The sequence below is a fragment of the Pogoniulus pusillus genome, chromosome 39 (genome assembly GCF_015220805.1).
Source record: "Pogoniulus pusillus isolate bPogPus1 chromosome 39, bPogPus1.pri, whole genome shotgun sequence".
Lineage (NCBI taxonomy): Eukaryota > Metazoa > Chordata > Aves > Piciformes > Lybiidae > Pogoniulus > Pogoniulus pusillus.
In genome coordinates, this window is record NC_087302.1 from 1,523,348 (window position 1) to 1,547,470 (window position 24,123).

Here is a 24,123-nt window from a genome sequence, read left to right on the forward strand (position 1 = left end):
GAAGGGAGGGAGGGAGGGAGGGAGGGAGGGAGGGAGGGAGGGAGGGAGGAAGGGAGGAAGGGAGGAAGGGAGGAAGGGAGGAAGGGAGGAAGGGAGGAAGGGAGGAAGGGAGGAAGGGAGGAAGGGAGGAAGGGAGGAAGGGAGGAAGGGAGGAAGGGAGGAAGGGAGGGAGGAAGGAAGGAAGGAAGGAAGGAAGGAAGGAAGGAAGGAAGGAAGGAAGGAAGGAAGGAAGGAAGGAAGGAAGGAAGGAAGGAAGGAAGGAAGGAAGGAAGGAAGGAAGGAAGGAAGGAAGGAAGGAAGGAGGGAAGGAGGGAAGGAGGGAAGGAAGGAGGGAAGGAGGGAAGGAAGGAGGGAAGGAAGGAGGGAAGGAAGGAGGGAAGGAAGGAGGGAAGGAAGGAGGGAAGGAGGGAAGGGAGGGAGGGAGGGAGGGAGGAAAGGGGAGAAGGGGAAAGGAGAGAAGGGCAAAGAAGGAAAGCATTTGGGGGGAGGGGGAAGAAGGGGAGGGAAGGAAGTGAGGGGATAGAAGTAGGGGGAAAGGCAGGGGAAAGGGGAGGAGAAGGCAAGATGGGAACTTGCTGTGCCTGTCGGTTGGGTCTAAGCAGGCAAAGGGGAGCTGAGCTGCGCTCAGTCGCACTCCTCATGGCAGCTCAGCGCTGTGCTTCCTGCCCCCAGTCAGCAGTTACTGCTCTGAGCTTATCAAGGGAAGCTAAAGCCTGGGGTGGGAAGAAATTTGCTCACTGGCATCCCAAAGCCAGAGCCAGACTGGCACCTGAGCCAGACTGGCACCTGAGCCTAGTCCTTTGGACCGCAGATGCAGCACCCACGCCACGGCATCCCCTTCCTGCTCTTCGGCCCCTTCTGTCACACAGGGACCCCTCCTCCGCTGCGGGTGCCAGGCTTTACTGCTGAGCTCTGCTGCTCCTCGGTTCAGCCTTCCCTCAAGCCCCAGTTCCCACTCGCGGCTGCGCTGCAGGCGCCTCTCACCAGCCCCCACCTTCAGCATCCAGCTCCGTGGAGAACACAGGCACGTCCTCCACGCGCACTTGGTACAGGCCTGCATCCTCTGGCTGCACGTCGTGGATGATGAAGGTGTACTTCCTCCCCACCTGCCGCAGGCAGTGCTTTCGGAACTCATCCCCGGTGCCGTACCGCAGCCGCTCACCGTCCTAGGGAGGGAAAGGCAACGCTCATAGAGGCAACGGCAACAGAGTCTGCTTAAAGGCAACGCTCTTAGAGGCAACAGTGTGCTTAAAGGGAGCGCTCTTAGAGACAACAGAGTGTGCTTAAAGGCAACGCTCTTAGAGACAACAGAGTGTGCTTAAAGGCAACGCTCTTAGAGACAACAGAGTGTGCTTAAAGGCAACGCTCTTAGAGGCAACAGAGTGTGCTTAAAGGGAGCACTCTTAGAGACAACAGAGTGTGCTTAAAGGCAACGCTCTTAGAGACAACAGAGTGTGCTTAAAGGGAGCGCTCTTAGAGACAACAGAGTGTGCTTAAAGGAACACTCTTAGAGGCAACAGAGTGTGCTTAAAGGCAACGCTCTTAGAGACAACAGAGTGTGCTTAAAGGGAGCACTCTTAGAGACAACAGAGTGTGCTTAAAGGCAACGCTCTTAGAGGCAACAGTGTGCTTAAAGGGAGCGCTCTTAGAGACAACAGAGTGTGCTTAAAGGAACACTCTTAGAGGCAACAGAGTGTGCTTAAAGGCAACGCTCTTAGAGACAACAGAGTGTGCTTAAAGGGAGCACTCTTAGAGACAACAGAGTGTGCTTAAAGGAACACTCTTAGAGACAACAGAGTGTGCTTAAAGGCAACGCTCTTAGAGACAACAGAGTGTGCTTAAAGGGAACGCTCTTAGAGACAACAGAGTGTGCTTAAAGGGAACGCTCTTAGAGACAACAGAGTGTGCTTAAAGGGAGCACTCTTAGAGACAACAGAGTGTGCTTAAAGGGAGCACTCTTAGAGACAACAGAGTGTGCTTAAAGGCAACGCTCTTAGAGACAACAGAGTGTGCTTAAAGGGAACGCTCTTAGAGACAACAGAGTGTGCTTAAAGGGAGCACTCTTAGAGACAACAGAGTGTGCTTAAAGGGAACGCTCTTAGAGACAACAGAGTGTGCTTAAAGGCAACGCTCTTAGAGACAACAGAGTGTGCTTAAAGGGAGCACTCTTAGAGACAACAGAGTGTGCTTAAAGGGAGCACTCTTAGAGACAACAGAGTGTGCTTAAAGGGAGTGTTAAAGGCAATGCTCTTAGAGGCAAGGCTCATAAAGGGAACACTCTCAGTGGGAATGCTCTCAATAGGAATACTCTTAAAGGGAACGTTCTTAAAAGGAATGCTCTCAAAGGGAACACTTTCAAAGGGAAAGCTCTCAAAGGAAACTCTCTCAATGGGAATGCTCTCCATGGGAATGCTCTCAATGGGAATGCTCTCAATGGATACACTCTCCATGAGAACACTCTTAATGGGAATGCTCTCCATGGGAACGCTCTCAATGGGAATGCTCTCGAAGGGAACACTCTCAATGGGGACACTCATAATGGGGACACTCTCCATGGGAACGCTCTCAAAAGGAATGCTCACAATGGGAACACTCTCAAAGGGAATGCTCTCAATGGGAACACTCTCAATGGATACACTCTCAATGAGAACACTCTCAAAGGGAATGCTCTCAAAGGGAACACTCTCAATGGATACACTCTCAATGAGAACACTCTCAAAGGGAACACTCTCAATGGGAGTGCTCTCCATGGCAACACTCTGAATGGGAATGCTCTTAAAGAGAATGTTCTCATATGGAATGCTCTCAAAGGGAATGCTCCTGAAGCTGGTGCAGGTCATTTCAACACAGGCCAGGCCACACCTGTGCTGTGACCACCTTCTGGGTATCATAGAATGATAGAGTTGTTTGGGCTGGCAAAGGCAGTTTCTCATCACTTCCCTTTCTTTAGTTGTAATAATGCAGAGGAAGAAAATATGAGTGTTGTAAACTCTGCTGCTGAATCAAGGAGCTCTTCATGGCTGTGCCACAAACAGAATCACAGAACTGTTTGGGTTGGCAATGACCTCTCAGATCACCCAGTCCAGTGCCAACCCAACCCCACTATGGCCACTAAACCATGGCCACGACTTTCTTCAACAACTCCAGCCATGGGCACTCCACCACCTCCCTGAGCAGCCTGTTCCAATCCCTGACCACTCCTCCAGCAAAGAGTTTTTTTCCTTCTCTCCAACATAACCCTCCCCTGGCATAACATCAGGACATTTCTTCTCCTCTTGTCACCTGATACTGGGGAGAAAAGAACAACCCCACCTCACTGCAGCCTCCTTTCAGGAGGCTTGTTTATGCCTCTACATGCCTGGACATGTTTTTCTGCCAGGACCCCTGGTTGCAAACAGGGTGTGTAACCCACACACACCCAGCTCATGTCTCCCTGGGGCAAATCCATGTGATCCCCATATTTGGTAGAGTCCATGCAAGAGCTTCTGCTTGTTATGGTAAGGTTTGGCTAACTGCCAACCTGATTGGTCATTCTGGTGGCCAAAGAGGCCATTAATCTCGGCCCACAGTCAATAAATGGGGGTGCAGAGGAAAACAACACATGCTCTCTGACCCTACCCACAGCTCAGCTCAGACCACACTGCAGCACTCAGTCGCTCAGACCCCCCATGCTCAGATGCCATTGCATAGCTCCGATGCTCAGAGGCTCAGACCTCATGCTTTGATCTATTTGCAGCTTACCTGTCTGCATACCTTAGATGCAGAGCTCAATTAAGCCTGCACATATATATATAAGGAGCCTATAGCCTCCTAAGCCAGCTGTGCACATCTGCAAGCTATATTGCTATCAGGACCTGATCCTGCATTGATTTGCCTATGGAGCTCAGACTCCCAGCAGCCGAGCACACTTCTCATGCTCACCACTCATCACTGCCTGGTAAAAGCCATTGCCACTGAGAGAACCAGGAAGCAGACTCTGGATTGTCTACACACACACACACAGAGCCTGCTACCCGTGTGGAGACCCATGCCAGAGACTGCACAGATACTCTTCTCCTGCTCCTGAAATCCTGCCAAGCTGATATCCCGGGACACAGCATCCAGAAGAAGACAGCAGCATCAGGCAGAGATCATCCCTCTCCAGGAGAACAAAGGTTAGAAAACCTAAGACCCCAGAGACTGGGAAGATTTATCATCTCCTGCTGGAGAAATTCTTGCTAGCAGAGGACACAAAATCATAAACATGAGCAACCCATGCTGGGAGCATCCTTGAATCCATCTTGGGAGTTAAGATACCAGGTGCTGGGTGGCTTCCCCCCACGTGCAGCTGCAGGGAGTGGAGTGCCAGCTACAGGTGGGCAGAGTTTAGCCAGCCCCAGAGGCTACCTTCAGATTGTTATGGTATATTAACCTATCCATGCCTTACATGTAACCCTGTATCTTCTGTATGTAAGCAATCTTGGTGAGCATGCCTCTTGCAAGGATGCATCTTAGCCACTGTATCACAGAAATAAAGCAGACTATGACCATCTAACCACATTGGTGAACAAAGAGTCATTGTACCCAGGTGCTCCACCGGTGTATGCCAATAATCTCCCCTCAAGCCAGGAAGATTCCAGCCTCAAAGGGTCCACAGGCAGATCCCCTGAAGTCTGGACACTAGGCACAGGCTGTGACACAGCCCCGGAGGGTGATAAGTAATTAATAACACTTGTGAGTAAAGCTTTAATACCTCTGTAATATGAGTTACCACTGCCATAGAGCAGAAAGATTTCAGCCCCTCTGCTGGGCAAATAGCATAAGGATCCCAAGCAGCATTAAGCCAAAGGGGAAACTCCTCTCTCTGTTTATAGTTTGAATGTTTGCTCATTAAATAACCAATCCCCTGTACATATTTTGTCCTAAATTGTTTTCATAACAGTGTCCTGAACACTTTATGTTAATACACAGTGGTTGGGGGTGGTGAGAGTTCAGAATATTAAATTTAATAAGTTATATTTTTATATAAAATTTATATCACCTCAAATTAATTTCTCTCCTCTGCCAAATAGGTGCAGGCATTGAGCACCCCCTCCGCAACAGAAGGGACCCCCAAAGGTCATCCAGTCAGCAGGGACATCCTCAACTAGATCACATTACCCAGGGCCTTGTCAAGTCTCACTCTGAGTATCTCCAGGGATGTGGCCACAAACACCTCCCTGGGAAACCTGTCCCAGTGTTCCAGCACCCTCATGCAGAATCATAGAAACAAGCAGGTTGGAAGAGACCTCCAAGATCATCCAGTCCAACCTAGCACCCAGCCCTATCCAGTCAGCCAGACCATGGCACTAAGTGCCCCAGACAGGCTTTTCTTGAACACCTCCAGGCACAGCCACTCCACCACCTCCCTGGGCAGCCCATTCCAGTGCCAATCATTCTCTCTGTGAAGAACTTCTCCTAACATCCAGCCTGTACTTTACCCAGCACAACTTGAGGCTGTGTCCCCTTGTTCTATTGCTGAGTGCCTGGGAGAAGAGCCCAACCCCCACCTGGCTACAACCTCCCTTCAGGTAGTTGTAGACAGCAATGAGGTCACCCCTGAGCCTCCTCTTCTCTAGGCTGCACACCCCCAGCTCCCTCAGCCTCTCCTCATAGGGTTTGTGTTCCAGGCCCCTCACCAGCTTTGTTGCATGTTCCAGCACCTCAACATCTCTCTTGAATTGAGGAGCCCAGAACTGGACACAGCTCTCAAGCTGTGGCCTGAGCAGTGCTGAGTACAGAGGCAGAATAACCTCCCTTGTCCTACTGGCCACACTGCTCCTGATGCAGGCCAGGATGCCATTGGCTCTCCTGGCCACCTGGGCACACTGCTGGCTCATCTTCAGCCTACTATCTACCAGCATCCCCAATTACTCTATGAAGAAATTCATGCAGAAGACTTCAGTGCCTGCCATGAGCTGCCCAACTCATCTCGGCCCCTCACCTTCAGCAGATAAACTTTGCTGTTGCTGTTCTTCAGCTCCATCTCCAGACTGAAGGTAGCTTTTCCCTCCTTGTTGACCTTGATGTGCTCGAAGTTCTTGATGCTGTTTATTAACTGCAAAGAAAGAACCAAGAACCTGGTGAGGGCTGAGGCTGCCATGGCAGAAGTTAAGCTGCTGAATCCAGGTGATATCTACCTCTTGTCTTCATAGAAAAGGCCAACCTCTGCCTGTAAGTCTATGGAAGAAGCATCTGGAGGATTCCAGAGGTTCCCCCTGTGGGCAGGTTCTAGTTTAGGTGCTCCTTTGATCACCACCACCCAGGCAGGTTTCTCCATCTCTCTGTGAGCCAATGCCAGTTTTGGCTCTTAGGAATGGAACTTCTCAGTTTGGGCTCCAAAATCTCACCAGAGGCAACAGAATACAGACTTTAGCCATGAGGTGGAACAGGAGCAAAGGCAGCCTCTAATTTGTGTGTGTGGAAGAAGCATCTGGAAGTTTCCAGAGGTTCCTCCTGGTGGTAGATTCTATTTCAGATGCTACTTTGGTCAGGTACCCCCCAGACAACCACCACCCAGCCAGGTCTCTCCACCTGCCTGTGAGTCAAGGCCAGTTTTGACTGTCAGGCTTAGAACTTCTCAGTTTGGGGATCCAAATCCTCACCAGAGGTAACTGAATGCAGCCTTTAGCCATGGGGTGGAACAGGAGCAAAGGCAGCCTCTAACTTCCATGTGTATGTTTCAGAGGTTCCTCCTGGGGTAGGTTCTATTTTAGCTGCTACTTTGGTCAGGTACCCCCCAGACAACCCCCACCCAGGCAGGTTTCTCCATCTCTCTGTGAGCCAAGGCCAGTTTTGACTCTTAGGAGTGGAATTTCTCAGCTTGGGCTCCAAATTCTCATCAAAGCCAACTGAATAGAGACTTTAGCCACGGGGTGGAACAAAAGCATGGTCAGCCCCTAATTTGTGTGTGTGGAAGAAGCATCTGGAACACTCCAGAGGTTCCTCCTGTGGTAGGTTCTGTTTTAGATGCTCCTTCAGTCATGCACCACCCCCCAGGCAGGTGTCTCCACATGTCTGTTCAAGGCCAGTGTTGATTCTCAGGCAGAGACCTCCTCAGTTTTAGGTTCAAATTCTCATCAAGGACAACTCAGCCATGGGGTGGAACAGAAGCAAAGGCAGCCTCTAATCTTAAGGGCATGGAAAAAGCATTTGGAAGATTCCAGAGGTCCCTCCTAGGGGCAGATTTTATTTTAGGGGCTCCTTCAGTCATGCACCACCCCCCAGGCAGGTTCCCCCACATGTGTGTTCAAGGCCAGTGATGATTCTCAGGCATAGACCTCCTCACTTTTGGGTCCAATTGCTCACCAGAGGCAGCTGAACACAGCCTGCAGCCGTGGGGTGGAACAAAGCCATGAGCCTAGGGACAGAATGAACTGAACTTCCAGCCAGCAGCATTTTCACCTGCAGGAGGCCAGGGCTAGGATGTCTCATGCAAACTCCATTCTTAGCCTGAAAGCTTGAACTAGAGGACCCTGAGGTCCCTTCCACCCTGCTGTTCCACTCATCCATCAACCCACAGCAGCATTGAAGGCACTGCCAGAAGTCATTCTGGGTCGTGCCATTAAAGTTCCACCTCCAAAGCACTTTGGGAGAGCTCAGCCTGTGTCAGAAGTGACTGAGGGGCTACAAGCCTCAGAGTTTGCTACAGAGCAGCCATTAAAATGCTGATTTTACCTCTTCCTGCTCACTCTCTGTGCTCTTCCTCATCTCCTGCAGCTTCCTCAGCATCCCTCTGAAGTCGACGATCCCATACTTGATGCAGATTCTCTCATAGTCTCTCTTGTCTGCATGCAGCAGCAGCTGCCAGACAGCTTCTTTGTCCAGGGGTTTGGGTTTCTGGGTTGGGGCCCTTAGAACCAAAAAGGGGAAAGAAGCTGAGAATTGTGGCAGCCAGCAGGAGGTCTTCTTCTGTTCACCTTCATCAGAGACCCAGGGAATGGGTTGGGATGGAAGGGAGCTAAAGATTATCCAGTGCCAACCTCCTGCTGTGGGCAGGGACAGCTCTCACCAGCACAGGGTGCTCAGGGACTCATCCAGCCTGGTCCTGAACACCTCCAGGGAGGTTGTGGAGCACAGAAGCACCCAATGTGATCTTTGATCTTTGATCACATTGGGTGCTTCTGTGCTCCACAACCTCCCTGGGCAGACCTGTGCCAGTGTCTCACCATCCTCAACCTGTGCCAGTCTCTCCCCACCCTCACTCTCAACAATTCCTTCCTCCTCTCCACTCTCCCTCTCCCCTCTCCCACCTCAAATCCATTCTCCCTCCTCCTGCCACTCCCAGCCCTTGCCCAAAGTCCCTCCCCAGCTCTCCTGCAGCCCCTTCAGGCACTGGAAGGTTGCTCTGAGGTCTGCCTGGAGCCTTCTCTTCTCCAGGCTGCACAGCCCCAACTCTCCCAGCCTGTCCCCACAGTAGAGGTTCTCCAGCCTCTGCTCATCTTGGTGGCCTCCTCTGGACCCTCTCCATCAGGTCCAGGTCCTCCTTGTGCTGTGTTGCCCAGAGCTGGAGGCAGTGCTGCAGGTGAGGGCTGAGCAGGGCTGAGCAGAGCAGAGCAGAGGGGCAGAATCCCCTCCCTGTGCTGCTGCTCTCCCTGCTCTGGCTGCAGCCAGCACTCAGAATCACAGAATTAACCAGGTTGGAAAAGACCTCTGAGCTCATCCAGTCCAACCTATCCCCTAACACCTTCTAATCAACTAACCCCTGGCACTGAATGCCTCATGCAGCCTCCTCTTCAACACCTCCAGCCATGACCACTCCACCACCTCCCTGGGCAGCCCATTCCAGTGCCAATCTCTTGCTGTGCAGAACTTCCTCCTAACATCCAGCCTGACCCTGCCCTGGCACAGCTTCATGCTGTGTCCTCTTGTTCTGGCCCTGGCTGCCTGGCAGCAGAGCCCAACCCCACCCCACAGCTGGCTCTGGGCTGCCAGCAACCAGTACTGGCTCCTGGGGAGTTTGTCACTGTCCCTGGATGCATTCCAGAAAGGTGTGGATGTGGCCCTCTGGGACATGCTTTAGTGCCATGGTGGTGCTGAGGGTTGATGGTTGGACTGGATGAGCTGGGAGGGCTTTCCCCACCCAAACAATTCTGTGGCTCTGTGTTTAACCAGAGAGGTCATGACATGGAGGTTTGTCACTTGGCCAGGGAGCTGCTCATGAGCTGAAAGTGGGAAAGCAGAGACTCATCTCTCAAGCCAGCATCTTGTGGTGCAGAGCAAGATGCACCTCAGAGCCAGGCTGGTAGCTCGTGTTCAGCTCAGCCTCACAGGCAGTGCCAAACTCTTCTGCCACATCTCTCCAGGCTGAGCCTCAGAACAGCTTTGGGCACAGGCAGTGGTGAGCTGGAGAGCACCAAAGCTCTCTCCTGCCACCAGGAAGCACCTTGGAGGTGCAGCAACAGCCCTCCTGAAGGAGCCTTACCTCTTCCTCAGCAGCTTCCTGGAGTCCTGCAGCTTCTTCTTTAGTTCTGTTAGAAGTCAGGAGGGGAAGCAGCAAACATTCAGGTACTCAGCACCACGAAGCAGGTGTGCCAAGAGCAGCCCATGCAGGGCAGCCACGGGCAGCAGGCAGTGCCACTCTGCTGGCAGCCTTTGTGTCAGAGGTTCCAAAGGGCTGCACTCAGCATTGCCCCTGGGCTACACCACTGGTGCTTGGCTCCCAAGTGGGCTTTGTGCCACTGCTCTTGCCCCCCTGGCTCTGAGCATTCCTCCTGGCTTCACCATCAGTCCTCTTTGCCTTCCTCATGCCCCTTGAGCCCACTCAAGCTCAGCAGTTCCCAGGGAGCTCTCCTCCCTCTCCAGAGCAGACTCCAGCAACCTGCTCTTCTCCAGCTGTGTTAACATGTTTGATCCAACTGCCTTGGTGTTGTGGAAGGCCAACAGGCCTAAAACACATCCTGGCTTGCCCCACCCTTCAGCTGAGAGGGGAAGCAAGGGCAGGAGGAAAACAAAGGCTTGGGCCATTATGTCCCCTCCCAAAGTGCTAAATTGGTACCCAGAGGTGTTTAGGCACTTGTGAGTGTCCTGCCCAAATAAGGGTGAGCAAGCCCTGGGGTCACCTGATACGGTCAGTGTGGCAGATGCCATCTGATTGGTGAATCTCTGTGGCCAAAAGAGCCACCACAGCCAGGCAAGTAGTCTAAATGGAGCTAAGCTGGGAGCAGTTGTGCTGCACTGCCTCACTGCTCTTGGCTTGGACACCCTGCTCTGCCTCCTGCTTCAGACCAGCTTAGCCCTGATGTTTTGGGCTTGAACTGCCTGGAAGGTTAAGTGCCTGAATGCTGTGGTGAGCAGCACCACTGACACTGTGCTCTCTGCACAGCTGCAAGAGGTCCTGCCTGCACCTCTGCAAACCTCTGTGCCAAGAGGAGCCAGGAGCAGGTCAGAGTTGTCTGCCTCTTTCCCAGCACCTTGCTAGAGCCTGGGACAGTCTGGAAACCTCTCAATGGCTACCAAGAGGCAGAGCAGCTCCAGGACTGCCAGAGAGGAGCCAGGGACTACCTCTGAATATTACTCCACCACTGTGAGTAGCAGAGACTTGCCCCAGGGCTGCAGGCAGAGGCCTTTTGTGGCTAAACCTTTCCAGTGCTCTGATTCTCCTCCATGAGTGAATTTCCTTCCCAAGGATTAGCTTTCCCCAAGCTAATTAGAGCCCAAATGTAACTGCTGTGGGCAGAGCTTGTGGGCAGGGCTTTGGGGGACATAGAATAACTACATAGTTTATAATTCCTGCCTCATGAATTGCCCCAACTGAGTCACTTGGACAGCTCCAAATCCTTGTCTAGCACTAATGATTCCAGAAGCATTCAGCAGAGCAGCTCAAAGCCACCTCTGAGGCTGTCACTAGAGCCAAAAGTGAAGAGAAAGCAGAAAAGAGACAAGAGAACATCAGCAGCTCTTTAGCTCTTCTCTCACTTCGTGGTTCACAGGTCTGGGGGTGGCAAGAACGTGGCAGGCAGAGGAGCTTTGAGCATATCCAACCCCAAATAGATTCACCAGAGGCTGACTTACCCTCAGCAGGGTGCACAGTGCGGTAGGTTGCCTTCCTCTTAAAGCCAACTGAGGGGTTGGGAGAGAAAAGAGAGGAAAAAGCAAGGCATGAGGTGGTGGAACAAGGTGACAGCAACCAGAGAACAGGCAAACCTCTGCATGCTGCCAAGGCAGGAGCAGCTCCTGCTTGGGGGTTCGTTGTCAGCTTGGCATTGACTCACAGACTCTGCTTGGAAGAGACCCTCCAAAGTCATCTTCTCCACTCCCCCCTGCAGGCAGCAGAGGCACCTCCAACTGTGAGGCCACATCCAGTCTGATCTTGAATGTCTCCAGGGATAGGATCTCAACTATATCCCTGGGCAACCTGTGCCAGTGTCTCTCCACCCTCACTCTCAGCAGTTTCTTCCTCCTCTCCACTCTCCCTCTCCCCTCTCCCAGCTCAAAGCCATTGTCACTCCTCTACCACTCCCAACCCTTGTCCAGAGTCCCTCCCCAGCTCCCCTGGAGCCCCTCCAGACACTGGAAGGATGCTCTAAGTTCTCCCTGAAGCCTTCTCTTCTCCAGCTTGAACAACCCCAACTTTTCCAGCCTGTCTCTAGGGATCTCCTCCTACAAGAGCCACATTCCTGCTGCAGTTGGCTCTGTGCTCAGTGGGTGCCCACTGGATGGGCACAGTCTGGGAAGTCTGTGGTGTAAACAGTGGCAGGAGGGCAGCCCAGATCTGGCCAGACACAAACAGCTGCCCTCAGAGCTTCCTTGTCGGGCACAGAGCTGAAATGGACACTTCCAACACAGTCCAACTCCTGCTCAGGTGGAGGAATGAGGCTGGGGAGGAGGCTGGAGGGAAAGGCTGCTGAGGAGAGGCTGAGGGAGCAGAAGAGGAGACTCGAGGGGACCTTAGCACTCTCTACAACTACCTAAAGTTGTAGTCAGGTGGGGGCTGGGCTCTTCTCCCAGGCAACCTGTGACAGAACAAGAGGGCATGGCCAGGAGCTGTGCCAGGGGAGGGTTAGGTTGGATGTTAGGAAGCATTTCCTGATGGAAAGGGTGAGTAGGACCTGGGATGGACTGCCCAGGGAGGTGGTGGAGTCACTGTCCCTGGAGGTGCCTAAGAGAAGATTGGATGTGGCACTTAGAATCATAGAATCAGTCAGGGCTGGAAGGGAGCACAAGGAGCAGCCAGATCCAAACCCCTGCCATGCCCAGGGACACCCTACCCTAGAGCAGGCTGCACACAGCCTCAGCCAGCCTGGCCTCAAACACCTCCAGCCATGGGGCCTCAACCACCTCCCTGGGCAACCCATTCCAGCCTCTCACCACTCTCCTGCTCAACAACTTCCTCCTCACCTCCAGCCTCACTCTCCCCACTTCCAGCTTTGCTCCATTCCCCTCACTCCTGCCACTCCCTCACAGCCTCAAAAGTCCCTCCCCAGCTCTCCTGTAGCCTCCTTCAGATCCTGGAAGGCCACAAGAAGGTCACCTGGGAGCCTTCTCCTCTCCAGCCTGCACAGCCCCAACTCCCTCAGCCTCTCCTCCCAGCAGAGCAGCTCCTGCCCTCTGCTCATCCTCCTGGCCCTGCTCTGGACACCTTCCAGTACCTCCACAGCCCTCCTGTCCCAGGGGCTCCAGCACTGGATGCAGCACTCCAGGTGGGGTCTCAGCAGAGCAGAGCAGGGCAGGATCATTCCCTCCCTGCTGCCCACCCTGCTCTGGCTGCAGCCCAGGCTCTGCTTGCTCTCTGTGCTGCCAGAGCACACTGACAGCTCAGGCTGAGCTTCTCCTCCACCAGCACCCCCAGGTCCCTTCCTTAGGGCTGCTCTCCAGCCTGGCACTGCCCAGCCTGGATTGGTGCTTGGCATTGCCTCCACCCAGCTGCAGGACCTTGACTTGGTCTTGTTGCACCTCTCGAGCTTGGCTTGTGCCCACCTCTGCAGCCTGTGCAGCTCCCTCTGGATGGATCCTGCCCTCCAGCCTGGCAGCAGCACCACACAGCTTGGTGTGGGCAGCAAACTTGCTGAGGGTGCCTCAGTGCCACTGCCCATGGTGCCCACAGAGCTTTTAAACCAGCCTGGTCCCAGGGCTGATCCCTAAGGCACTCCATGCCACTGGGTGCCAGGGCTTAGCTGCTGTGGTGGGGTTAGGTCATAGGCTGGACCTGAGGATCTCAGAGCCCTTTCCCAGGCTCAGTGACTGTGAGCTGGGATTCCAAGAGCAGCTCAGTTCTACTTCAGCACCAGGTGACCACTTCTCTCCACTGACAACAGATGGGTGCAGAGGACTTAGGTCAGGAGGAGACTGCAGACATCTGATGTGGGCTGGATGCCTCCCAGGAGGCTGATTTGAAGCACTGAGCCAAATCATCACTAAGTCCACAGCATCTGATACGGTCCAGGGCAGGGACCACAGCACCACTCTCCTCTCCCTTGCCTTAAAGCTCACATTGTCAGGGAGCCACCAAAGGTGGAGGAGCCACAGAGGACCTCTAGTCCTCAGGGAGGGGACACCAAAGGCACTTAGTGTTGTGGCCACCCTCAGAGGACAGGGAGCTAACTACTGGGGAGCACAGGGCTCGTGGAGCAGAGAAGAGCTGAATCCTCCTCAGAGGCTGAGGGAGCTGTGGGTGTGCAGCCTGGAGAAGAGCCCAGGGGGGCCTGGGAGCTGCTGCCAGTGCCTGAAGGGATCCTGCAGGAAGGCTGCAGAGAGATCAAAGATCACATTGGGTGCTTCCGTGCTCCACAACCTCTCTGGGCAACCTGTGCCAGTGTCTCACCATCCTCAACCTGTGCCAGTCTCTCACCACCCTCACTGCAAACAACTTCTTCCTCACATCCAGTTCCAATCTCCCCTCTGCCACTTCAAACCCATTCCTCCTCCTCCTCCTCCTGTCATTCCCAGACCTTCTCAATAGTCCCTCCCCAGCCCTCCTGCAGCCCTCTGCAGATCCTGCAAGGCCACTCCAAGGTCTCCTCCAAGCCTTCTCCTCTCCAGCCTGCACAGCCCCAACTCTCTCAGCCTGTGCTCACAGCAGAGCTGCTGCAGCCCTCTCAGCATCTTGGTGGCCTCCGCTGGGCTGGCTCCAACACTTCCATGTCCTGCTTGTGCTGGGGGCTGCAGAACTGCCCCCAGGACTGCAGGTGGGGTGTGAGGAGAGCAGAGCCAAGGGGCAGAATCCCCTCCCTTGCCCTGTGCCCACACTGCTCTTGCTGCAGCCCAGCACAGGGTTGTGTCTGGGCTGCACTCATCCTGCAGGCTCCTGTTGAGCTTTGCATCAAGATGATGAAGATGATGATGATGGTTATGATGATGATGATGATGACAACTCTACCTTGTATGATCCTGAGTCCAGCAGTGCATGAAGCTTCCCCATAGGCATTGACAGCCACGCAGCGGTACAGGTCACTGTCACCCGAGGTCAGCTTCTTTATCTGGGAGAGAAGGAGACAGGGAGAGCTCAGGGTGTTGTGCTGCACCTCCAGCTCCTAACCAAACCTCTGCTCCCTGATGCCTCAGATCACAGAATCACAGAATCAACAAGGTTGGAAATGAGCTCTGAGCTCATCCAGCCCAACCTATCCCTAACAGCTTCTAACCAACTGACCCCTGGCACCGAGTGCCTCATGCAGCCTCCTCTGAAACACCTCCAGCCACAGCCACTCCACCACCTCCCTGGGCAGCCCATTCCAGTGCCAATCACTCTCTCTGACAACAACTTCCTAACAACATCCAGCCTAGACCTGCCCTGGCACAGCTTCAGCCTCTGTCCCCTTCTTCTGCCCCTGGCTGCCTGGCAGCAGAGCCCAACCCCACCTGGCTACAGCCTCCCTGCAGGCAGCTGCAGGCAGCAATCAGCTCTGCCCTGAGCCTCCTCTGCTGCAGGCTGCACCCCCCCAGCTCCCTCAGCCTCTCCTCACAGGGCTGTGCTCCAGGCCCCTCCCCAGCCTTGCTGCCCTTCTCCAAACACCTTCCAGCACCTCAGCAGCTCTCTGCAATGGAGGAGCCCAGAACTGGACACAGCACTCCAGGGGTGGCCTGAGCAGTGCCAGCACAGGGGCACAAGAACCTCCCTTGTCCTGCTGCCCACACTGCTCCTGAGCCAGCCCAGGATGCCATTGGCTCTGCTGCCCACCTGGGCACGCTGCTGGCTCTGATCTTTCTTTTGCTCCCAGTAGGACTCCAAAAAGCTCTGCTGGTTTCTCTTTGTGCTCTCTCAGAGCTGCTGACATCTCTGCCAGCCCACAGCAGCCTCAGCCCTCCCCTTGCTCTCTTTGTGCCCTGAGCCCTCTCTGCAGTACTTGAACCTTTACCTGCAGAACGAATTCCTTTGTCCCTTGGTTGAAGGATGTTTGATACTTGTCAGGATCATCCATCCCTCCTTGTCCTCGTGTCCATTTCACCTCAGGGGTTGGGACCCCTTTGACCACAGCTTTGAAGATGGCAGTTTTACCTTTGGGAAGAGCCAGGAAAGGAGTTGGTAAAGAGCATCTGAGGGGGACCTACTGGGAGGCTGCCTACAGGGAGGGATGCACAGGAGCTGCCTCCAAGGGCTGGGAGTGCCAGGCTGAGGGAGCTGGGGGGGTGCAGCCTGCAGCAGAGGAGGCTCAGGGCAGAGCTCATTGCTGCCTGCAGCTGCCTGCAGGGAGGCTGTAGCCAGGTGGGGTTGGGCTCTGCTGCCAGGCAGCCAGGGACAGAACAAGGGGACACAGCCTGAAGCTGTGCCAGGGCAGGTTGAGGCTGGCTGTTGTTAGGAAGTTGTTGTCAGAGAGAGTGATTGGCACTGGAATGGGCTGCCCAGGGAGGTGGTGGAGTGGCTGTGGCTGGAGGTGTTGCAGCCAAGCCTGGCTGGGGCACTGAGTGCCATGGTCTGGGTGGTTGGGCAGGGCTGGGTGCTGGGTTGGGCTGGAGGAGCTTGGAGCTCTCTGCCAACCTGCCTGATTCTGTGATTCTGGGGGGGCAGTGGTGTGGAACTGGAGCAGGGGAGGTTCAGGTTGGGCAGCAGGAGGAAGCTCTGCACAGTGAGGGTGGGGGGACACTGGCCCAGGCTGCCCAGGGAGGTGGTGGAGGTCTCAGCCCTGCAGACATTCAGAGTCAAAGTTGCTGTGGCCCTGAGCAGCCTGCTCCAGCTGGAGCTGTCCCTGCTGCCTGGGGGGGGGTCGGACAAGATGACCTTGGAGGGTCCCTTCCAGACCAATGGGCTGGGGCTCCTGAAGGGCCTGCAGCCCTCAGCCCACACAGAGTGTCTGAGGGAGCTGGGGGTGTTCAGCCTGCAGAAGAGGAGGCTGAGGGGAGCCCTCACTACCCTCTGCAGCTGCCTGCAGGGAGCAAGGAGGGAGCAAGCCACAGGAGCAGAGGAAATGGCTCCAAGCTGCAGCAGGGGAGGTTCAGGCTGCACACAAGGAACTGTTTCTTGTGCTGGGAGCCCCAGAGCTGGAGGCAGTGCTGCAGGGGGTGGGTCTGAGCAGAGCAGAGGGGGCAGAAGCCTCTCCCTGTGCTCTCCCTGCCCTGGCTGCAGCCCAGCTCAGCGCTGCTGCCTCAGCTCTTTTCCAGCCAAACCAATTCCATCATTCTGAGAATCTGAACCTCCTGCAGCCAACTGTAAAGGAAAGAGCTTGGGAAGCCAGGCCAGGGTGACCGAGCCCTGCCTTGGAGCATGCCTGCAGCTGGCCGAGGGGAGGGAGGTGGAGGAGGAAGAGGAAGGCCACTAGAGGCCACTCTGCCCCTTCCCCAAAGCCCAGCGGCTGGGGAGCATCCTGGGATGCAGATCCCGCTGGAGCCGCAGGCTGCAGCCAGGTCTTGAGAGGGAGGAGGAGCTGCAGGATCAGCTCAGGCAGATCAGAGAGTCGTAAACCAAAGCGAAAAGGTCATCAAAGGAACCCACAGAATCGATTCATGAATTGATTCACTGCAGTAGGATAAACAAAGCAAACAAATCCAAGGGAGAAAAGAGGACAAACAAAATAGATTTAAAAGGGACTAAAAAAAAATAATTGGGGGAGAAAAAAAACAAAATGGAACAAGAGTGAAATAAATGGAAATAAATCAAATCCTCACATAAACAGACTCAGAGAACCACTCAGGTTGGGAAAGGTCCCCAGGAGCACCCAGCCCAACCATCCACCTTTGCTGCCAAGTTCACCCCAAGCACATCTTCACAGCTTCCAAACCCCTCCAGGGATGGGGACTCCACCCCCACCCTGGGCAGCCTGGGCCAGGGCCTGAGAACCCTTTGAAGTAAGGAAATTGGTCCTAATGTTCGACCTGAACCTGCCCTGCTGCAGCTTAAGGTTTCCTCTCACAGAAGTGTTTGGGCTGGAGAAGCTCTCTCAAGTCACCCAGCCAAGCACCAACCCAGCCCCACCATGGCCACTGAACCCTGCCCCCAGGTGCCATGGCCACAGCTTCCTGCAGCCCCTCCAGCCATGGGCACTGCACCACCACCCTGGGCAGCCTCTGCCAGGCCCTCACCACTCCTCCAGCAAAGAAACTTTTCCTCCTCTCCAACCTAACCCTCCCCTGGCACAATCCCAGGACATTTCCTCTCCTTCCATGCCCTGAGCCCAGGCAGCAGAGCCCAACCCCCAGCTGGCTGCAGCCTGCTCTCAGGGAGCTGCAGAGAGCAATGAGCTCTGCCCTCAGCCTGCTCTGCTCCAGGCTGCTCACCCCCAGCTCCCTCAGCTGCTCCTCCCCAGCCCTGCTCTGCAGACCCTTCCCCACCTTAGCTGCCCTTCTCTGGACCTGCTGCAGCTCCTCAATGTCCTTTTTGGAGTGAGGGGACTCAGACTGAACCCAGGCCTCAAGGTGCAGCCTCAGCATTGCCCAGTCCAGTGGCATCATCACCTGCCTGCTCCTGCTGCCCACAGCCCTGCTGCTGCAGAGATGTCTCTGCAAGGGGGAGGCTGAGTGCTGGAAGACTTCCCACTGATCTCAGGTCTTTGCTCATTAGCTGCATTATCTCTGTGCCAGAGCAAGGTTGGTTCCTGAAGCAGGAGGACAGTTGAGCACCCACAGTGCACATCAGTTCAGCAGCTGCAGAGGGACAGGGACCTGCTGGAGACAGTCCAAGGGAGGGCTACGAGGATGAGGAGGGGACTGGAGCACTGCCTGGGGAGGAGAGGCTGAGGGCCCTGGGGCTGAGAGTCTGGAGAGGAGAAGGCTGAGAGGGGATTGGATCAATGTCTGTAACTGTCTGAGGGCTGGGGGTCAGGAGGGGGGGACAGGCTCTGGGGGTCAGCAGGGGGGCACAGTATCTGCTCACTGCTCCCTGGCACAGGACAAGCAGCAGTGGATGGAAGCTGCAGCACAGGAGGTTGCAGCTCAGCACAAGAGGAAACTTCTTGCCTGGAAGGCTCCCAGAGCCCTGGCACAGGCTGCCCAGAGAGGTTGTGGAGTGTCCTTGTGTGGAGCCTTTCCAGGCCTGTCTGGATGTGTTCTGTGTGCCCTGAGCTGGGTTGTGTGGCCCTGCTCTGGCAGGGGGGGGTTGGACTCGATGAGCTCCTTGGGTCCCCTCCAGCCCCTGACATGCTCTGAGCCTGTGTGATTGTGCAGAACTTCCTCCTGATGTCCAACCTCAATCTCCTCTGCTCCAGTTTCAAACCACTGACTCTCATCCTGGCACTCCCAGCCCTGAAGTCTCTCCCCAGCTCTCCTCAAGCACCTTCAGATGTTGAAATGCAGCTCTGAGGTCTGCCTGGAGCCTTCTCTTCTCCAGGCTGCACAGCCCCAACTCTCCCAGCCTGTCCCCACAGCAGAGCCTCTCCAGCCTCTGAGCACCTTGGTGGCCTCCTCTGGACCCTCTCCAGCAGCTCCAGCTCCTCCTTGTGTTGGATTCCCCAGAGCTGGCCCCAGCCCTGCAGTGAGCTCTGAGCAGAGCAAGGGGCAGGATCTCCTCTCCCCATCCCTGCCCACACTGCTGTGGATGCAGCCCAGGCTGCCCTTGGCCTTCTGTGCTGCCAGTGCCCACTGCTGGCTCCTGCCCAGCTTCTCCCCCACCAGCACCCCAAATCCTTCCCTGCAGGACCCCTCTGGACCTCACCACCCTCCAGCCTGGCCTGGCACTAAGGCTTGCCCTGACCCAGCTGCAGGACCTTAGGCTTAGCCTTACTGAAGCTCATGAGGCTCTCCTGAGCCTCCTGCCTGTGCAGGTCCCTCTGGGGCACTGCCCTCAGGTTTCTGCTCCTCTGGCAGACTTCTCTGCTGGTTTCCTGCCACAGGAACACCTCACCCATACCCCTAAAACTCCTGACACAAACTCCATGAGACACTTGCCAGGAGCCAAAGCTTCTCAGGGTAGGGAAGCTGCCTCTACCCTCTCACCAGGCCAATGCCAATGGTCTTTCTCATCTCCTCTTCCATTTGCCCATGGCCTGGGCTCAGACCTTCCATTTCATTGTTCCCTGTGAGTGAGCCATGGGCTGCAGGCTGCAGCTGAGTGGCTCTGGCTGTTCTTCCAGCAGCTCACCTTCCTGCAGGGTCAGGGAGAGAGGTTTGCACTCAAAGTCAGGGTTGCTGCATCCCTTTGGCAGTTTATCCACAAATGGAGTGATGCTAACTCCTGGGACAGAAGACTTCAGCAAGGGTTTCCCTGCAAAGAGAAGGGAGGAAAAGAGACATTCAAGGAGAGTTGCCCCACAGATCCCATCTGCAGGAGCTGCTGCTGCTGCTCAGCTCCTCCTAGGGAGGCCTCAGGGGGCAGAGAAAGCCAAAGGCATCCTGGCTGGCAGCACAAATGCTGTGGCCAGCAGGAGCAGGGAGGGGATTGTCCTCCTGTGCTCTGCTCTGCTGGGGCCACAGCTCCAGGGCTGGCTTCAGGTTGGGGCACCTCAGCACAAGAGAGATGTGGAGGTGCTGGAGCCAGAGCAGAGGAGGGCAGGGAAGGGCCTGGGGAATAAATGTGCTGAGGAGAGCCTGAGGGAGCTGGGGATGGGCAGTGTGGAACAGAGGAGGCTGAGGCAGAGCTCACTGCTGCCTGCAGCTGCCTGAAAGGAGGCTGTGGAGAGGCTGCTGCTGGGCTCTGCTCACAGGGAAACAGTGAGAGAAGAGGGAATGGCCTCAAGCTGCCACTGGGGAGGTTGAGGCTGGACATGAGGAAACATTTTTCCCATCAAGAGTGGTCAGGCACTGGCAGAGGCTGCCCAGGGAGGTGGTGGAGTGCCCAACCCTGGAGGTGTTCAGAGGTGGTTTGGCTGTGGTGCAGAGGTCAGCAGAGCTGGGGGGCAGGTGCTGGTGTGTGCCCTTGGGTGGTGATGGGCACCTAAGTGCCAGCCAAGAGAGCCTTCACCCCAGGGCTACCTCCCCCAGCTTTGTTCCCCTTCTCTAAGCCTGCTCCAGCTCCTCAATGCCCTCCTTGTAGCAAGGCTCCCACCCTGCCTGCTGCCAACAGGCACAGCCTGTTGCTGCCCACTGCATGGCTCACAGCAAGCAGTGACCAAACCAAGACTTGGTAGCTGCACAAAAAAGGCTGCCTGGGATGTCACAGGTCATGGAGAGATGACCAAGGTCAAAAGTTGGCCTCCTGATGAGCCAACAGCCCCCTGCAGCGTGGGGGCCTGCTCTGGCCCTGTGCTGAGGGCCGAGGTGGAGGCAGAGAAGTTGTGGGGCAGAAATGTTTGGGTATGCAGTGGGTGAAGGTCTGCAGAGCTCAGCAGGCAGCTCCAGAGGCATCTTTGACACCACAGCAACAGCAGCCCCAAAGGCACTGCTTAGAATCACAGCCTGCTGGCATCAGCCAGGGCTGGAAGGGACCACAAGGAGCAGCCAGTCCCAAACCCCTGCCATGGGCAGGGACAGCTCACACCAGAGCAGGCTGCACACAGCCTCAGCCAGCCTGGACTGAAACACCTCCAGGGATGAGGCTTCCACCACCTCCCTGGGCAGCCTGTGCCAGGCTCTCAGCACCCTCATGCTGAAGAACTTCTTCCTGACATCCAGGCTGACTCTCCCCATTCCACCTTTGCTCCATTCCCCCCAGTCATAGAGTCACAGAACCAGGCAGGTTGGCAGAGAGCTCCAAGCTCCTCCAGCCCAACCTATCCCCAGCCCTGCCCAATCACCCAGACCATGGCACTAAGTGCCCCAGCCAGGCTTGGCTGCAACACCTCCAGCCACAGCCACTCCACCACCTCCCTGGGCAGCCCATTCCAGTGCCAATCACTCTCTCTGACAACAACTTCCTCCTCACAGCCAGCCTGGACCTGCCCTGGCACAGCTTGAGGCTGTGCCCCCTTCTCTCAGCACCCTCATGCTTCAGAGTCATCTGTGCCCTTGGGTGGTGATGGACACCTGCCAGCCAAGAGAGCCTTCACCCCAGGGGTACCCCAGACAGCTCCCAGCTGTGTGCATGGCCTCACCTGTCTGAAGGCTTTCCATGGTGCTCTCCTCAGCTGCCTGTGGTCAGCACAATCAGGCTCTGGCTTCTCCTGTAAGGAAGAGAAATCCTTTTGTGACCTCCAGCTCCCCAGGGAAGTGACAGACCTCTGGCAGCACAGTTTGGCCTCCCCTACCTGCCACATCCCAGCAGCCAAGGTGAGGAGGACCTAACAGTGCCAGTCAGAGCTGCACAGGTTGCATTGGGCTGGAAGGGACCCTCCAAGGTCATCTTGTCCAACCCTCCTGCAGGCAGCAGGGACTGAGTGCAGCTCTGCAGCCCCCAGCACAAGCAGGACATGGAAGTGTTGGAGCCAGTCCAGAGGAGGCCACCAAGATGCTGAGAGGGCTGCAGCAGCTCTGCTCTGAGCACAGGCTGAGAGAGTTGGGGCTGTGCAGCCTGGAGAAGAGAAGGCTTGGAGGAGACCTTAGAGTGGCCTTGCAGGATCTGAAGGGGGCTGCAGGAGGGCTGGGGAGGGACTATTGAGAAGGTCTGGGAATGAGAGGAGGAGGAGGAATGGGTTTGAAGTGGCAGAGGGGAGATTGGAAGTGAATGTGAGAAGAAGTTGTTTGTAGTGAGAGTGGTGAGAGCCTGGCACAGGTTGAGGATGGTGAGACACTGGCACAGGTTGAAGGTGGTGAGACACTGGCACAGGTTGCCAGGGAGGTTGTGGAGCACAGAAGCACCCAATGGGATCAAAGATCAAAGATCACATTGGGTGCTTCTGTGCTCCACAACCTCCCTGGAGGAGTTCAGGACCAGGCTGGATGAGTCCTTGAGCAGCCTGTGCTGGTGGGAGCTGTCCCTGCCCATGGCAGGGGGTTGGATCTGGCTGAGCTTTCAGGTCCCTTCTATGATTCTCCAGCCAGAGCAGGCTGCCCAGGGCCACATCCAGGCTGCTCTTGAATGCCTCCAGGGACAGGGCATCAACCACATCCCTGGGCAGCCTGTGCCAGGGTCTCACCATCCTCATTGTGCAGAGATTCCTCCTGAAGTCCAAACTAAATCTACCCTGCTTCAGCTCTAAGCCATTGTCCCTTGTCCTGTCACTCCCAGCCCTTGCCCAAAGTCCCTCCCCTGCTCTCCTGGAGCCCCTTCAGCTGCTGAAAGTTGCTCTGAGGTCTCCCCTGAGCCTTCTCTTCTCCAGGCTCAACAGCCCCAACTCTCCCAGCCTGTGCCCACAAGGGAGGTTCTGCAGCCTCTGAGCACCTTGGTGGCCTCCTCTGGACTGTCTACAGCAGCTCCAGGTCCTCCTTGTGTTGAGGGCCCCAGAGCTGGCCCCAGCCCTGCAGCTGAGCTCTGAGCAGAGCAGAGCAGAGCAGAGCAAGGGGCAGAATCTCCTCTCTCCAGCCCTGCCCACACTGCTGTGGATGCAGCCCAGGCTGCCCTTGGCCTTCTGTGCTGCCAGTGCCCACTGCTGGCTCCTGCCCAGCTTCTCCCCCACCAGCACCCCCAAGTCCTTCTCTGCAGGGTCCCTTTGGACCTCATGCTCCAGATAGGGGTTGACACTGAGGGACTGCCTTGAGCTTGGCCACACCAACTCATCCTGACAGCCAGATCACATCGTGACACAACCTTGAACCACCCCAAATCAGGTAGAGGAATGGCCAGAAGGGCCAGAGTGGAAACAGTAGACCCCTAACAGCATCCCTCTGCCACCTCTTCCTGCTCCATGCTGTCTGCCTTCCCTCCAGAGACCTCCTCTCGTGTTGCAGGCAAATGTTCCCCCAGATGGCACTCACGTGGTGAGCTCTGATGGATGGCAAAAGCAGTTGCTGAGAAGAAAGCCACAGAGATGGATGCCTAAACTGGGGCATGGAGCAGAAACACCTCCTGAGCTAAATTAGCCTTGGCTAAATTAGCAACAGACCTGGGAGCAGGCTGGGCTGGGCAGTGTGGGGCTGGCAGGCAGCAGTCATTGTTGCAGAGCTCTGGGGTGACCTTCTGCTGGGGGTGTCTCTTTCCCTGGATTTAGAAGCTGGCCAAAGTGTCCTGCAGGCTGGGTGTGAGGGCAGAGCCCTCATCATGTGAGGGATGCTCACAGACTCTAGAGTTACTGCAGCTCTGAAAGAGCAATTAGATTGGATTCCAGCTGGGATTACTGCTGTGCCTCCTGCTGCCCTCCCTGCTCCTGCTGCCCTGGTGGAGAACCTTTGAAGGGGAGAGGCTGGAAGGGACCCCCAGAGATCACCCAGGCCCAGGAGCACCCAGGGCAGGCCACACAGGGACACATCCAGGTGGAGTTTGGAAGCTCTGCAGAGAAGGAGACTCCACAACCTCTCTGGGCAGCCTGCTCCAGGCTCCAGCAGCCTCACACCAGAGAAGGTTCTCCTCCTGTTCAGGTGGTACCTCCTGGCTTCCAGTTTGTGCCCATTGCCCCTTGTGCTGTCCCTGGGCACCACTGGCAAAAGCCTGGCCCCAGCCTCTTGCTCCCCAGCCTTTACCTCTGTCTGAGCACTGAGGAGGTCCTGGTCCACACAGCAGATTCAGTTTCCCTGCAGGAGCAGGAGTGTGAGCACCAAGAAGCAGAGAGCAGCAGGCAGAAGCCACTCTCACACCAGAGAAGGCTCTCCTCAGGCTGAGGTGCAGGCTCCTGGGTGCCAGTTGGTGTCCACTGCTGCCTGTGCCATGCCAGCAGAGCAGTGCACAGAGCCTGGCCCCTGCTGCCTGCCCTCACTCCTCAGGTATTTATAGACATTAACGAGGTTCCCTTCCCAGTCCTCTCCACCCTAAGCAGCCCCTGGGCTCTCAGC

The 24,123-nt window shown here is 55.8% G+C and overlaps 1 protein-coding gene across 1 annotated transcript in view; it reads right to left on the reverse strand.

The window, feature by feature from the left end:
* IGFN1 (immunoglobulin like and fibronectin type III domain containing 1) overlaps positions 1–23,841 on the reverse strand; it is a 53,398-nt gene extending 29,557 nt beyond the window's left edge. Inside the window, exons 1-10 of the mRNA XM_064173427.1 lie at positions 23,815–23,841; positions 21,354–21,422; positions 19,466–19,588; positions 15,315–15,454; positions 14,336–14,435; positions 11,032–11,079; positions 9,443–9,488; positions 7,696–7,870; positions 5,963–6,076; positions 995–1,166 (exon numbers count right to left, since the gene is read on the reverse strand). Coding sequence (XP_064029497.1) covers positions 995–1,166; positions 5,963–6,076; positions 7,696–7,870; positions 9,443–9,488; positions 11,032–11,079; positions 14,336–14,435; positions 15,315–15,454; positions 19,466–19,588; positions 21,354–21,372 — 937 coding nt within the window. The 5' untranslated portion in view covers positions 21,373–21,422; positions 23,815–23,841. The remainder of the gene's footprint in view (positions 1–994; positions 1,167–5,962; positions 6,077–7,695; positions 7,871–9,442; positions 9,489–11,031; positions 11,080–14,335; positions 14,436–15,314; positions 15,455–19,465; positions 19,589–21,353; positions 21,423–23,814) is intronic.
* Between the last annotated feature and the right edge of the window lie 282 nt (positions 23,842–24,123).